General features: G+C 41.4%; 1 protein-coding gene across 9 annotated transcripts in view; it reads right to left on the reverse strand.

The window, feature by feature from the left end:
- The window catches only part of LOC122883587 (cadherin-4-like), a 338,624-nt gene that overhangs the window by 201,534 nt on the left and 119,590 nt on the right, over positions 1-17,500 (reverse strand). Inside the window, exon 1 of one of the 9 annotated variants that reach the window (XM_044212512.1) lies at positions 9,171-9,207. The exons of the other annotated variants lie outside the window; for them this stretch is intronic. Coding sequence (XP_044068447.1) covers positions 9,171-9,192 — 22 coding nt within the window. The 5' untranslated portion in view covers positions 9,193-9,207. Of the gene's footprint in view, positions 1-9,170; positions 9,208-17,500 lie in introns of those variants that run through there. 9 annotated transcript variants of the gene reach the window in all.

Raw genomic sequence — 17,500 nt, forward strand, 5'->3', positions numbered from 1 at the left:
CTCTTTAGGCGGCTAGCCAAGGCTTGGAGTCTTTGTTTGGCAGTTTCGAGTGCTTCAGGTATGGGCATCTGGTTGTACTTCTTGGGTACTTGCTTTCTCATAGCACCTCTTTCAGCCTCTGTCAGTTGGCTCACTTCTCTCCGGGCCTCCTTGATTTTTGCCTCCAACCTTTGTTTCCATGGTGGGTATTGTCTCTCATGGCTCCCATGGTTGCTCTTGTAGCCAAGCATCTCTAGGTGATTTCTCTTGGGGCTTCGTACCCAATCTCTGGTTGGGGAGCTGCTGGTTGCTCCCCTCTGACCTGTAGTCCTGGCTCCCCCTTGCCGTAGCATTTGTGTTGTACCTCGTCAATCTCAAGTTGTGATAGCAGCTGCCGCTTGTGGATGTTGGAACACTGAGCTACTAGTTGCTTCATGAAGCCTTGATTATATATATATATATATATATATATATATATATATATATATATATATATATATATATATATATATATATATATATATATATATATATATATATATATATATATATAAACCAGGAGAAAAATGAATAAGTGGTTGTGCATAGCAGCCCAGCCTCTGTGACCCTTTTAGCACCTTTCAACTCCCTCTTTCACTCGCAGTCCCTCAGTTTCTCATTCTTTCTCTCCAAAAACCTTATCCCTCACTTCAGCTTCACATAAAGCCCTTGACTAACCAGAATTATGTGTGTCTACCATAGCCGATGCAATAGCAGCTTGATATGGGGTCACAACATTACAATGTAATAAAACTAAATCATATAAAGGTCTAAGACATATTGTATATTTTAAAACTCTAATAAAAAATTATTTAAATTTACTTAATAAATTGCAGGTAGTCTTGACCTGCTGATATTTCTATTCCACACTTAATTTCCTACATAAACAAGTTCTTTAGCATAAATCCAAAAAGGAAAAACTTCTCCACAAGGGACATTGTGTATCTATGCATGTGTGGAAATCACATTTACACCAGCAAATTGGGTAGAAATTCACCTGCTATCTCACACTGACTGGATCAAATGTAACGGTTTTCTTGACCTTACTGAGCCTGAAAAGGCTGATAATTGAATGAATTTACCTACTGCTCTCTCTACACAGGAAACAAAGGGAAGTATTTTCCCACAAAGACAGATAATGTATAGTGTTCCCACAGCTGAAGCATTTGCTGTAAGACATGTCACAATATCCAGTCTTACTATAAGTGCTTTATTCCTAAACATAGCTAAAGCCAAAACCACATCCCATGGTATTGAAATGTGAAAACTTAAAGTGGTTTGTATCCACAACTTTCCCAGTGCTTCTAACCATGGGAAGAGGCTAAAAACTTGTCCCTGTGCCCCAAGAGAAAGTGGTCATGTTGATCTCTCTATCACATCCACTTGGTGCAAAACATTTCCCACAGTCTCTCCAGGAAAACTGAACACCCACAATGTAATTACAATGGGGGGAAAGGCATGGTCAAAAAACAAATGCTTACTTTCATGTTAGGTGACTGTCACCAGGGATGCATTATGCTGGCCAGAATTATGAAACGCAAAGAATTTATTCAATAGGTTGCTTTTAACAGCTAGTACCTACACTGTGGGACTGAAGCCAAGGCCTTGTCACTAAGACAGATCTGTGATTACTGTATAAAGCAGACCAAGGAGGCTTTGCCCATGAGAAACAAAAGCAAGGGAACACAGAGGGAAGATCAAGGATCAGAGCAATAATGGAGAGAAGAGAGAGAGCTGAGAGGGAGGGACGAACGTGAAGCCGAACAGATTGAAAGTGTCAGCACCCCACTTTACAGCAGATGGGGATTTCACGATGCACAGCTCTCCTCCCGTTCTCTATTTACTATTCTCCCACTTAGGCTTAGCGAGAAGCAACTCTTTAGTGAGTCTGTCATGGCTCTTGTCTAAATACATTCATATTCTGCTGCACAAACAAGTGCAACACAATTCAGTGTGGTGATATGAATTCGTCAGCAGCAATATATGGTTACTTGTGTCTATAAGAATAAATAACAGCAAACACACAGGCGCAAAATATTCTCTTCAAGCAAAAGAAACCAGAGGCATTACAGTGTAATTGGCTTGATATGCACACACAAACACACATTCTGCTGTCTCCATCCTCAAGGACTGCTGTGGGTTCAGGCATAGAGCACCCAGCTTGGTAATGAGGGAGAAAACTAATATTTGGAGTGCATTAATATTGTTGATCTGAGGTGGCGCTGAGGCTAAGCACACCAGCCAACACTTGTTTGTGAAATATGCTGGTGTTTGTGTATTGAAAGTGCTGTGGCGGCCAGGCGGAGAGCATCACTCAGCCATACGCTGGGCAGCTGAACCCTGCAGATCCGCTCGTACGCACTCAACAGCAATCCATCCTCAACTCTCCATTACTCGTACTGTATGTGTGCAGATGCACGTAGTGTTGCACACACAGGCATACGTTACAAGCACAACCAGATGCTCATTACAAAAATAGGAAAAGGAAACTGAACCAATTTTCACGGTGGTTTGTATATACATTGTCATGCCTTTTCATCTGCTTATTCTCTTGTACTTTTTGACAGTGATGAAATGAACCCTCACAATCTAAGTATATAATCATTCTGTGATTTCAAAGAACTGTCTTTTCATTTACAGTTTTTATTTATAAAGAATAGTCCATGAATTGGCATATACTTTTACTATTTATAAAAAAACAAGATTTATAATACAAAAATCTGCCTGAAAATGAGATCATATTTGATTATTTTTCAGATTAATATTTGCAGTGCAAACATTCTGTAGTTTCACAGTTTGCTTTTTTTTATTACTGAACTAGAAACTTAATCTGCAGCATCATTAAGTGAGGCCCGCCTCCCACCGAAAACCTCTAACCTAAAGCATACTCTGAGTTGTCCTTGCCATGCAGCAGGAAATGGTACAACAACCATGAGTAAGTGAAAATAAGTAAAATTATGATTATTATAAAAACACCTTTCTCATAATGTATCACCAACACTAAACTTCCTAAATCAGTTGTTAAATTTATTTTCAGTAGCAACAAACCAAATATGTTGGGATTACTGTTTTACCATAGGAAATTCTAACGAGAGACCCTTTGATTAAAGACATAACAGTCAATGATATAGCAACAAACATGACTACACTCTAGCACCTTCCCTATACAACAGATTATTGCCATTATCTTAGAATTAGAATCACAATGATCTATATAGACTTGGATTAGCATTGCATAGCTTTTCTGTGGTCTTTTAAACAACAGATAGGATTTAGAAAGCTCTCAAGTGCAGCAGTTTCCCTGCTGTGACAGGCAACATGGCAGTGGAGGTGCTGATAGTCTGTAGGAAATTTGGCCTGAGGTCACTTGGAAGAATCCAGATGGATACATGGGGTGTCACTTCTATTTATTCCTGGCTCCAACGGTCTGGTTTACAGTGTTATGGTGAATCTGCTGAGTGAAGGGAGGAAGGAAAAAGGAAGGGAGGGAGAGGGAGGGATAGTGTATTTGAAATGTTGAGCCTGAGCTATTACTCCTTTGCCTGAAGAGTAAATGTTTGTGACTCAATTGTAACACAATTTCTAATGATGCAACACAATTTCTAATGATGCCTTCTCTTCTAACAAAAGCCTGCAGATGACATGCTGATTCCATTGTCTCCTTGTCTCAATCACTGGTATGTCACTGAGGCCAGTGCCAGGTCACGCACACATAGATTTGTCTTGTGCCTGCGCCAAAGAAAAGGTGACAGGGATGACACCATAACAAGGATGACTCACCCTTTCAAGCTGGGCATAAAATCATCAGCCATTTGCATTTGCCAGCCCTAGGTTAATTTGTTTTGACTGGTGAAATAAAAAAAAGTTGTGGGAAAAACGCAATTGCCTCCTGTTGTTTAGGGTTTTTTTTGTCCCTGCTGTAGGACATCCAGATTCTGGTGGACAGTGTGTGTCTCTATTAATAACTGTTATTTTAGCTCTCTTACCTCACTGGTCTGTCTGATTAAAAATGCAATGAAAACTCTAATGAAGCTGATATTTCTCTGGCCACCAAAATTTCCCCAGCGTGTTAAGGAGGCCAAATGTGGCCCAGTCCCTAAACCCCCACCCAATATCCCACACACACACAAACACACACACACACACACACACAGACAATCGCCGTGCCAGAGAGACCAATACCTCACTATCTTACCAGAATCATCCTGGCAACCACAGCTTTCACACAGATTGTATCTCCAGCGCGGCAGTGTCAGGCTGCATCAAGGTCTGGTGCAGGCATTAGCACATGTGGCTAACCAGGGAGGCTGCAGATTAAATTACGACTCTGCCTCATGTGGGCAGAATGAGCAGAAACACATGTGTCGCTGTCGCTGATTTAATGAGCACATTAAGCACATCAGCACACTCACCATAAAGCGTTTGCACAGACATCTGCATGTTGTCGGAATGAGGAATCCTCTGACTGGATGCGAGTGAAACCATTGCATCTCATTCTTTTTTCTCTGACAGGCGATGTCAGTTTAAGGTCAAGATCTCTGGAAAAGATCAGCACTAGGTCGTTGTTTTGGAAACACTATTTTCCCTGTCCGCACTAAAATGCAAGACCGTTTTTTTCAGATGGAGAGCAATTTTCGTAAACCTACATTTTTGGATGTTAAAAAAGTCACTCATATGTGGAGACAAGGCCCAATGTTGAAGAAAAAAACATATCTTCAATTTTAGCCAGCTTACTTTGGAAAAGGTAAAAAAAACCTAGCTAATATTTCTCACTGTACTTTGCACAGGGAGATGATGGACTAAGATATAAGGTAGGTGTATGAACATGCTATACACCAGCACAGGATTATCAATGTTTCCAAACAAACTTACATGCACGAACAAAGCGAGCGCTACACACCAACAGCAGGGACAAGAGGCAAAGGGAGCAGTTAGCACAATAGCATCTTTGCTAGCTGGCTTCAGTTGGCCCAAATCAATAGTTATTTACTCCCTCCAACTGGCTGGGGACAAAAAAGAGAAACAGAGAGAGAGAGAGAGAGAGAGAGAGAGAGAGAGAGAGAGAGAGAGACAGAATATGTGTGTGAGTGAAAGAGAGATGCTGAGTAACAAGGCAATCAATCTCAGTTGTAAAAAAAAAAAAAGAACCCAAAAGAGGTCCAATTCTACAAGGAAATGAGAAAATATCTGTACTAAAAAGCAACTAATAAATGTCAAACCATGTGTTCTTTTATAATCACTCCATCCATCTTGCTCCATATGCTGCATATACATTATAGTATGTGTGAGCAGCCTGGTGGAAACCAATCAGGTAAAACATGGTATCTGGACCTGGGTGATTCTGCCCAGTGATAGGCTGCTTTACAGAAGAAATGCCAGTGTTATTCTCTAGAGCAAAGAGCAGGAGGATGAATCTAAAGGCGTGTGGGTATGAATATGTGTGTGCTTCCATGAATGTATGAGTGGGATTGTATTAGTGAGTGTGCTCAAAAACCTGTGTGGAGAAGTGTGTTGGAGAGGTGAAGAGTTGTACAAATGAGGGACTGTATTGGCAAGCCTGGACTGAGAGAGACTGAGATGGCGAGGGCAAGGAGATAAGAGAGCCACAGCAAACAGCAAGTCAGACCAAGTAATGGAAAAAGGAGGGGTTGAAGAGAGAGAGACTGAGAGAGATACAGGGTGGGCATGAATACCTGGGAAATTCTGAGAGGAAAAGCAGACTGTCTTGCCCTGACATACAGTCTCACAGTTGTGGAGCTTGAACCAGTGTTGCTCTGTCATGCTTGGCTGTAAAGGCTCAGACAGATACAGCATGGACAGACATTAGAGGTCACATCCCATCTTACAACACCAGCTCTGTAATTGAATCTAAATTAAAGCCAGTGCTCAAATAATCCATCCCACAGATCATTGCTGAGTATGTTACAACCAAAGCCTGAGCTCTGTGCTGTACAGTACATTAAAACCCTTCATTACCATGAATAAATCGCCTAACAAGATATGAAGTGCCACTCCACATTGGATTCTCCTCTATACAAGGAGAGCCCAATGTACGCTGGGATATGGAGGGAGAGGGGGAAAGGGGGGTGAGGGAAGCGAGATAGTCCAATCACTGTCAGTGACTATGAATTATACATGAGTTGTAGTTTTAACACTGTCTGCTCACTCCCCCGCTTTGTCACTATTAAATATTCACACCAACATCTTTGTAGGCCATTGTTAATTACTCATCACAACAACAAAAGGTCTCAACCGGAAATTGCCAATGCCAACCTCCATTAGTATGTGTATGAAGCGTACAGATAGGACTATCAGATCAGATGGTTAGCGGCACATCTTGGCAATTTGGCAAAAAGCAGCACGGCTAAATATTGAGTGTTTGGATAAAAGAAGCAGTTCACCTACATAAATCACAAAAAATCTCACTTATCCCAAGTGCTGATAGCTTTGGTTTCATGTACCAATGTTTTAAGATATCCGCTTCGGAAACTTCTGCTGCCAACCCAATACAATAGATTAATTGATAGATTTAATTAATTGATATACAATAATGAAGTTAAATGAAAGGGCAATTCAGTCTGTTTCTCAGGCTACAAATATGTGGTCAGCAAGGCACTCGAGAGCTATGATTGGTGTTGCTGTCAGTATGATAAATGTATAAACTTAGTTTAGTGGCCTGATAAAAAGCCTATCAATTTTTTTTTTAACAATGTACTTAAATACATTTCCTTTAATCTCTGATTGTGATGTATGTTCACAATCAGAACTAAATTTCACACCAGACATTCTTCATACTGATATTATATTCTCATACTGGAGTCAAACTTGCTTTTGCATTAGGTGTATGAATATCCAAATAGAACTATAGATGTCATAATGCACATACTATAAACATAAACAAGCATAACCATTCACCTACCTATTGACATAGGTCAAATGTTATTGTGGGTGACTGGCTATGTCTGATAACTTGTCACATTAAAAAAAGTATTTCTTCCTTTAACCCATCCGGCAACGTCAGATGGGAGACACAGAATAACACCCGAGTACTGACAAACATCGTTTGAAAAACGTTGTTTTTCACCAAGGGAGATAACAAAGTGAGCAGGCAACAAGAGTTCTGCCCCCAGAAGCTGAAATGTACACACTTTAATCCTGAGCTAAGCACCAACACACAGGAACCTTGAGCTGTGTGGCTTTACTCTACTGGACTGGCTAACAAGGCTGCAGGGACATGCTGGAAAGTCACATGGCAGAAAGTGCAGAAATGCATCTTAAAAATACAATCTGTATTTTGTCACACCGAGTGATGCAAGTGTATCCACACATGTAAATTTGGATTTGCACGAATATATGATAATGTTTAATAGTGCCCTGCCGTGGTTCTATTTCTCCAGTCAGTCGCTGACCAAAGTGAAGGAATGTGTGCATGTGTATGTTGAGGGTGGTGGCAGTGGGGACGTGGGGGTGGGTGGATGGATGGTGTAAACACGCCAGCCTACATGGATTGGGCTAATATCCAGTTTGTTCCCTCTCGCCTCAGCTCCACGGTGGCTGCAACGCAATTTCTTCCAATTGACCTCCCTGCCACCGGCACAATCACTCTCCACCGGAGAACAACGGCCCCAGAATACGGAGCAGCCAGCAGCGCAGGCCTGATGCTGGAGGAGCCAGCACTGAAAGGAGGTGGGGACTGAACCAACCACGAGGCGGAAATGAGATGAATTAGAGAGCGAGAGGGAGGAGGCACAGGGAGGTGAAAGAGTACATTTATTCTGTGGTGTAGTGGCAGTGACAAAGCACAAGCATTTAGAGATCAGCTAAGGAGGAAATTAGAAGCATTACAGCCAACCCTGGTTGTTTCCATGCTTTCTTTCTTTCTGTCTGACTTTTAGTTGTTTTGGTCTGAATGGCATTAATCAAACTGTAGAACTATAAGGCAACTGATAAAAAAAAACACACAGATAAAAGCTTAGCTGAAAACTTTTAGGTGAATGATACGAGCATTATGACAATAAAAGACAGCTGGATTCTGTCAGTATACAAATGTCTATAAGTAACATTGCAATAATACAAACATGAGGGAATCACCCAAAGGTCAGGAACTAGAATTATGAGAGCAATAGCCCAGCCAAAGGCTAAAAGTCTTTATAACGGCAAAGGATTTCCAATAAAAGTGAGGTTGGAGCCCTCTAAGAGCAGCACTCTCGAGTAATAGGATTAGTAGAAGTCAAGAGCACGGCCATCTTAACTCTTTATGTTGCAGAAATCGCTGAAACGCATCTCTGCCACAGCCAAATACAGCTATGCTGATGGTGCAAGAAAAACCCTGAACCTGCTCCATAACGCTGGGCTCTGGCCCTTTGACTCAAACTCAAACACACACACACACACACACACGTGTTGTCTGCCATGCCAATGAACAGCAGGAAGCAACTGCTCAGTGTGATTTGTAACACTCTTCTGGATCACGTCCATGTTCAGTTAGGGAGAGACTAAGGAAGAATTGATGGACTAGAGTTCAAGAGATGTAAAGGGATAGTTGAAAATGAGTAATATTTGGAGTAATGAATTGATGGCTCCCGGCTTATCTCTGATTCTCACTCCATTCAACACAAACTGCTGACTGCACCATGTTTCCCCTAGCTCCCCGAACACCCCATCCCCTCCCCCACCTACCCCCACCTCGTCCATGGCAACTTTCTGAGACCTGTTCTTCTCATTTCTTTAAATGTTAAATGAAATTAGCGCAATGCATCAGTGAGTTCATTTTTCCCACTGAAAATCACTTGGTAATCTGCTCTGCACATGAAAGGAAGGCACCAGGGCACCTGAAGGTCGACCACATCCCTGCACTCGCCATGCACTTCCCTTTTTCAAACATAGGAGTAAAATCATTGATTTTTTTTGTCCACCTCTCTCTTCTGTATACCTCCCTGCAGACTTATTCCTGTGTTCTCTCTCTATCTCCCTCCCTCTGTCTCTATGTGCTGCTTAGCTGAATTTGTAAGAGGCAGCATGTTTGGCTCTCCATTAAACTCACTGAGCCAGCAGATGAGCAGGGCATCCTCACTGTGCCAGTGTTTATGTGAATGTGTGTGTGGAAGCATATTGGCATGTGTGCACGTATTTGCGTACGTGTATGTGCGTACATAGGTATGTTTGCACACACATGTGCCTGCATGTACACATGGGCTATGCTGCTGTTTTCCTCTTTGTCCTGTGAGCATGCTCAAGTGCAGCCTGCTTCTTTACCCACAATGCCTAGTAGGCTCATTTCTGCACCTTTCCCATACTCCCTAATGGCTTGATGGGTCTTCCAGTTCCTAGATCTGGCTGTCTAAGTCACCACAGCAGACTCCCTGAGTAACAGTGCAAAAAGAGCACCCCCTTAGCTTTCTGGGAGCATTCACAATGCTGACGGCTCTCTGCTTCTTCCCCTTACAGAGACTCTGCTGCGGAAGTGGTAACCACCGCTGGGAATTTAGCTGCAGGAGGATAGAGCAGAGGAGAGCAATGAGATTTAATTCACCTCTGAGGAGATGGCAGCTTAATGTATATAAATGCACTATAGGGAGAGGAATGAGGGGAGAAAGGCAGCTGTTGTATGGGGGATCATCAGGGCTATCTCAAAGCTAAGGAGTAGAGACATAATACAAGATAATGCAATATATTACTACCCAGTATAAATGTAGAGCCCCAAAGCTTAAGATGGCATGCGCTTGCTGTTTGTTTGCTGCAGCAGGGGTCATAAAGAGCTGATTTCTTGTGACAGGAAGAGATAAGCAGATGAAAAAAAACTTTCATTGTTTTCTTTGTTAGATCTATTGTTTAGAAAGTCAAAACAAATACATTTCTGAACACATACCATCTGTTGTGTAAGCTTCACATACAGGGTCCAAGTCCTTTCAGATTAAGAAGTGAAACCAAAAGGTTAAATTTGTGTCATGTTTAAAATAGTTAATCAAAAATAATAAAGCTTTGTATTGCTGATCATATACATTTAGAATTATTATTACCTTTTTTTGGTGAATTTTATATTACAAGTCTATGCATTTGTTTGCTTTGAGTGTGTGTGATGGACTTCTTTGTTAACAGACCTTTGCTATTTTATCCAAGATGTTTCATCATAAACTAAGAACGATTTTTTTTCTGTGGAGTAGATCAGCAGTGATGACAGTCAGGCAGGCGGTGGTGGCTCTGTGGCTCTCTGTCTGTCTGCCCAGTCAGTCTGCCATGTGATGCCCAGACAGTGCTCACCGCCAACAGGCTAACTCTACCATCACCACATACTGTCCTCACATGCCATTTGGCTTTCCCTTTACTCCTCTTGAGGCCTATGTGTACAGAGTTTGGTTTCATCCACATCATGCTAGCCACTGTCCCCAGCTATGGGCTCCAGAGTGTCAGATCTGGGGCATGCTATAACACTCGGGGCTGGCTTTCATTCCACCCTCACACACTGACACTTTGTTCACTGTCACACTCCGCCAGGACGTGCTAAGAAAATAAAACTAAGGCTGTTCAGTCGCTGCTCAACCAATGTGCAAACAGAAACACATATATAGGCACAAATATATATACTCTCACACATGCAGATGCCGACAACCACACATACATACTCCTCATTCTGTTAACTACTCAGTTGGAAGACTACTGTGTCAGTTATTGCACAGTGGGAGAGGAAAGCAAAAAGATCGAGAAGAGACAGAAAGAGAGAAAATAAGCTCAGATAAAGAATTTAATATGTAGGAGAGAATTCATGAGAAAGGCAGCATGAAAGATGCACAGCGACATGGAGCAATATAAAGAACAAGAATAGAGTGAGAGCTCAGAAATAGAAAGAGAAAGAGAAACAGACAAGGGGAAAAGAAGAAAGGCAAAGATGAACAAAAAAGCAGAGCATCAGTCTTTGCATTTGGCATTCTTTTCGCTGTCCTGTCTGTGTCTTGTCCAGCTACTCAACTGTGCAGCCTAGCTATTCAAAAGCCTCTCACATAGCCTTTCTCATTGGGCTCCAACATTATCTTCCACTTCCTCCTACTTCATCTTCACCTCCTACTCTCCCTGTCTCTCTGTCTCTTAACCCCCTACTGCCACCTCAGCTCCTCAGTGTGCGACTGTCCAACAACACTTTGACATACAGAGGAAAGTTTCTGCATGTGTGAGTGCTTTCACATCTTCCTCCTCTTCTTTTTCCTCACCTGTTCACTTTAGTAAGGGAGGGTCTACTTCTCTAAAAGTTGGGTTACAAGGATGGACACATTTGGATATAATGCAATATATGGAAAAATACTACTACTACTCTAATACTATTGACTTTATTGAATGCTAATCACGCTTAAACATACAGTGCTCATGTCCACCCATCTCTCAATCCCACTATAACCCCATCAACAACATCTAATGAAGTAGGGAAAGAACACTCCTGCGTTATAAAAGGGATGGGGTGAGTTTAATTAAACAATGCTAATGAGCAACTAATTAAAAGCTTTCCGATCAAAACAAGCCAGTAATTACCTGGAGCAGAGATGGATAATGAGCACACTACAATCACTGGCAGACAGGCAAACCCATGGAGACCTGAGTAGATCAATTCCCTTAGTATTAATGACCGCTCTCTTTTCTCTGTCTTCCTTTCCCCTATGTCTTTCTCCACTCCAGCTCTTTCAATATGTCAGACCGTAGAGAGGATGAGTAAGGGTTGACATGAAGCCTAGAAAAGAGCTCTTGAGGAAATACTGTAGCTTGAGTGTTGACAGACACACCAAACATGCTTCTTATGCCAATGTCACTCACTCACTCACTCACTATCTCTCTCTCTCACACACACACACACACACACACACACACACACACACACAACCTCTATTGATTCTAATAGCCTTGTCTTCTTCTCTAGTGGTTTCAATGGTCTCACATGTTCTCTCTGAATGGCAATTAACTGTGTGGAGGGAATCTCTCTAGACTTATTCTCTATGGTGACGCAACGGTCTTCGCTTTCTGACCACATTGAAAGGTAGGTGTCCGTTACTGACTTCTCTTTCTGGCACTCCAGGAAAATCCATGACTTGGCTGAGAGGGTCACTGCCACAGAGACTGGAGGAGTTACCACACCTAAACCACTCTGATGCCATAGGATATAACCATGGTATACCTCATGCTATATCCGTCCAGGGCAGCTTTACAAAAAGTGAGTAGGAATGGCAGGTGAGAGGAGGGAGGGAGGGATGAAAGACTGGGAATGAAATGAGTATGAAATTCTACTGATAGACAAAGAAGCCCAGAGGACTGTTAGATAAGACAGGAAGACAGGAGATGGTGAAGAAAAGAAGAAAGGAGCAAGATGGGAAGACAAAAGAGCAAGAAAGCAATCAGAATGCGGTTGGACACAGGAATATGATGAATGGCCAGAAAGAATAAGGCAGGACATGAGGGATATGGGGGATATGCAGAGATAGATCCAGCGACTGGAAGGAAAGAGAGATAAATAGATAGATAGATAGCAATGCCTTCTCTGCATTTTTCTTCCTTTTGATCCTCTCCTCGCAACTAAAAAGATTATCAGTTTCTCAGAAACGCCTCGGTCAACAGGGAACAGTCAGCATCATCCGTTTCCTCTTGTCTCTTTTTTCTCTCAAGCAACTCCACAGAAGGATTTTGAACGTGTGTTATTGTAAATTTCTTACAGCTAATATGTGGGGACAGTGGTGTATTACAAAATATTTGTCATGCTAAGACAGCCATTATATCATGTTATTTACCTGAAAGGTATTCTTAATGCATCTTCTGCACATAGCAAATGAAAGTCTTGTACTCTTGTACATAGTAATTAAACATTTAATACTTCTGAGGCCACCAGGATAATTGGTATCATTGATGTATTCTATGCAATTAGCCATGACCTATGCACTGCAGCACATACACACATACAGAGCTTGTGGATTTTATTGCTCCAACCTCATTGCACTCCTTACCCTGAGTATGTGAACTATTTAACCAGGTGGACAGATCAAAACACCACCTGCTGTGGGCTATAACTGCACCTCAGCCAATTCACTATTATTCTACCACTACTAATTTAGCTGAAATATTAACTGAAGTAAATTAATTTAAAAAAAAGAGTTGGATAACAAAAATCAAGGTCCATGCAAAGTCCACTTTTTATTGTTATTGATCAAGCCAAGGCTTTAGTGTTGATGAGATAATCAATTGTAAACAATTCATGCTTTTATTCCTATATAATTTCAATATCAGATATATATTCAGAGTTTCATAATTTTCTCTATTGTTTGAGAGAGAGAGCATGAGTGGCATGCAAATTAGCCAGCTAATACTGAGGCCTTCTGTAGCTCAATGAGTCTCGCTGATGAAGCCCAAATGATGGAATCATATGGTGAGGAATTTAAAACTGCACAGCCCCTAAATGCTTTGCTAATTAAATGGAAGTAAGCTTCCATCTAAATGAGGGAGGTGGGTTAAAAAAAAATCACCATTTTCTATTTATATATAGTTTTTGTCCAGAGCTGAATAAAATGTTCCTGGCGTCAGAGCATATTAGACACAATGACCTCCCAATAGAGGGAAAATGTCGAATTGTTGGAGCTCTACGCCTGCAGCTGATACTACAACCCAATCTCACTCCAGCAGAGAAAGGTGTGAAGGGACAAGGTCTCTTTCAGCCTTCCATTTTGAATGTCACACACTCAAAATGCAAAAAATTGTCATTTAGTGGATTTTGTCTAACCAGTGCACACAAACCTAAGCAAGTTATACTTGCTTGAGTGGCCAGGTACTAAGTACTGTATTAATAGAGTACAAGACAGATTCTGACAGGTCTTGAGGTTGATGAACTTTAACAAAGCCCAAATTCTTTATGGACTGGCATGTAAATGGACAATGGATTAGCATCAGTCCATGTTAATACTAAGCAAGAATGTGAGCATACAAATTGGTTTGCCCATCGTCAACTGCCTGCATTAGTTTTCACCAGTGATACTGTTGTACAATGTCTGTTAGCGCTTTAAAGCAAAAAGGGCGAATTATCTATTCTGAGCTTGTTACATAGTGGGTCATAGAGTACACTCTCACTCAAAAACACTCAACACAGATTTGAATTAAACAAAGATGCTTCACTGTGTCCTTCCCTAAACCATCCTTCCAAACAGATAAACAAGGTAGGAATGGTTTCACAAACAATTTAGCAAAAAGCTGTGACAGATGTTCACTTGTGCTGCTGTGTGAGAGCTTCTTTTCACTGTTGTATATTTTTTAGACAAACAGATTAGAGCTATACATTTTAGCAGAATACTTTATAAATGCAAATGCACACAAATTTATAACAAAATGTATAAACACGGTTACACTGTACAAATTGACAAATTCAGCTTTGTGAATATAAATCTCACAATGCCACTTATTTCCTGACAATTGTGAGGAAACATATTTCACAATTTTCTTCTATCCTCCCCTAAACACTATGGCAGATAAATAATATGTTATTATTTGTAATAGGGTCTAATGGAGATTCAGTGTAAGTCTCTGTGTTTGATATTGGTGAACTGGATTTGTGCTCACAGCTGTAAGGGGTTTCCAGTGTGGGTCTGAAGCTTCAGCCTCTGCAGGACAAAGCAGCAGACTCTGGCAGACAGCTACCTTAGATCACACTACATGTGTCTACCTCCTCTCTCAGCCACTCTCATCTCCTGCCCTCTCTTTTCCACTTTTCTCCTCTTCTGTGAGGAAGGGGGAGGAGAGACAGATAAGGCTGCTTCCTCAGAAATTACCTATCACTGCTGGGCAATGTGTTCAGCATTGCTGTCTGAGAAATGCTGAATTTGTCAATTCAATTCAACTGAAAGGAATATGTGAGCTCAATTTTAGTTGTCGTTTTTAAATGAGTCAAGTACTGTAGATATATGGATATCAGAGTGCATGCTGCATAGCTAAAATAGGAAACAAATCATGTTCTGCAGCTTTTATTCACATTTTTTATACCAAGATGAATCCAGATTGAAGACCTTCACAACCTATGATCAGAGGGCATTCATCACCAGCGGCAAAGCAGACCAGATTTGTATCAAGGTAAGATTGCTCTCTGGGGCTGCATGGCAGTCTCCCTCAGCTACACACTACAGTAGAACTAGCTACAGTTCTCTGCAGTGGTGCTATGAGAGGCCATCATAAATTATAATTAAACAGCATGGCAAGACCCAGCACACTGTTATTACCAAATCAGCAGTTACAAAGCACAGAAGTAATTGTGGGTAATGTTTATTACTTACATACTGCAGGGGGTATGCTTAATCATTATCTCACTGTAAGAGAGGTACATTTCTGTGGGAGTTGTGGACGATGTATCCTAGTTATCTACAGACCTTTCACTTGAATCATAGACCACCATCAGCAAGTACTACTCCTTTAACCCCAAATACAGATGATGAACAGGTCTATCTCTGTATCCATTCAATATATTTTTCAAGTGAGCCTTGAGCCTTTAGGGGTCTCTCGTTCACAAAGGCAATTTCCATGTTGTTCAGAGGCTGTAGTCACTCTCCTATCCAGCTTAGCCCTTACTTTGGTTGACTAAGTGTTTATAAGAAACATCTGCCTGCTCTACTCTGTCTCTGTGTATGCCTGGGAGAGATTTAGCGCTGCTGTGTTGCGTTGATGTTTTATGCTCTATCTGGGACACATCTCTTAGTAACATACCATACCCTAACTGGATCACAGATGAAGTGCTACGATTGGAAGAGATGGTTCTAGGTTCACTCGCTACCACTCAGGCTTCCTGTAAAGACCTGGAATAGACTTGAAAGAACAAAAACTCCAACGATGACAATTGCTGAGTTGTGAACTGTTATACTGGAAATGTCTATAGGAGTCGTTCAAGGTAGCATATCTTCAAATATTATACAAGTTTTCTCAGAACAGTGGGACACATGAAGCAACCAAAGGTTTCTGAAGAGATGTTTCAAACCTTATGTTTGGGTTTACCAATTGCCTTGTCTTTCGTTCAAAGTTGCAACTAAGAAAAGCAATTGCAATATCAGACATAAGGAATTTGCAAACTTTATGACTTTGTATTTTGAGAGGGTGGTGTTCTTTCCACATTCACTTCCATACAATAATCCAAACAATAATCTACGTTGGGTTCGACACTCAACTATCAATGGTTCCTTTTCAGAAAATTGATTCTGAGGCTAATTAACTCTGTATATATCCGCATGGTCTTTTGTGAGTGCAGGCTAGTAGGGAGCAATCACTAATTCTCTTCATCATGTTCATTAATGATGAAAACCTCCACTCAGATCAACAAGACTGACTGGGAGTTTAGTTTGCAACTTCCCTTCTAACTCAAAGAAGACATGAAAACTTAGATGCGCTGCTCGGGTGAACAGAATGGACAGTGACTAATGTAACATCTGGTACTACGGGACTGATTGTGACAACTAGGAAAAGGGCTGTGCTGTACATGTTGCCCCTCTCCAATCAGGAAGACATTCCTCTCATCACGAGTGAAATACAATTCTAAATTATTACCCGCCAGCATCCTAAATGTCAAGCCTAATTTGTAAATGATATGCTGCTCGTAATTGTGCTGATATTTCCAAGAGCAAAACAAACCTCTCTCGTTCACTCTCTGTCTCTCCTCCCTCTCTAACTATCTCTGGATTTTTTTTCTTTCTTCTTTTTATATTTAAAATTTGGCTGCCTGTTTGTGGAAAAGAGCAATTCCATTAGCACAGAGAACACTTAAATCTAACATTTAAGAACACTCATCTAACAGGTGTCCTTTCACATCCCGATGTCCTGAAAGTTAAAACAGCCATCTATAAGAATCAGAAGCCCCTTTTACACAGCCTCTTTAAGGTGGGAATGTTGCACATTATTCCACCTCGCCATTCTGTTTAAAACGTACAAACACGGAATGAGAGGGCATTATTGTTCCGCCGTTAAGCCGACAGCGGAGGCAGTAAGAGAGCCGAATCAACGTCTGTGTAAATTGAGGAGCCAGCAGGACAGCACACACACTTGATGCTGACACTGTTGCGTTACATGTCATGCTTCTTTTGCTCCCAGAACGCCAGCATGCTATCTAAAATCACACACTGGGGCAGCATCATGCCGGCATTGTTTGGTTCAGTGGGTCTTCTTTACGGCAGGGTTGGGACCACTGTCACTCCACAGATGAACTTGTTCATTTGTGGGACTTTAACTGAACTTTTTATTATGAGACCACATGCTATTTTGTCCTGTAAACAAAGGAAAGTCATAGAACTCAGTTTCCCACAATCCTCCAGACTTCATATCTACTGTAGGTGTAAACTCCCCCCGTGGAGGACCTGTGATGTCACCAAGTCAATAAAAGGGTCAGCAGCCATTGTTCTCTCTCTTTTCTCCTTGCTCTTAACTGATGGTTCGCTGAACTTTGGCATGGTCCGCAGATCCACCAACAAAAGGATAAAGGATTAGGCCGCAA

This window comes from Siniperca chuatsi, linkage group LG10 (genome assembly GCF_020085105.1).
Source record: "Siniperca chuatsi isolate FFG_IHB_CAS linkage group LG10, ASM2008510v1, whole genome shotgun sequence".
NCBI classification, from domain to species: domain Eukaryota; kingdom Metazoa; phylum Chordata; class Actinopteri; order Centrarchiformes; family Sinipercidae; genus Siniperca; species Siniperca chuatsi.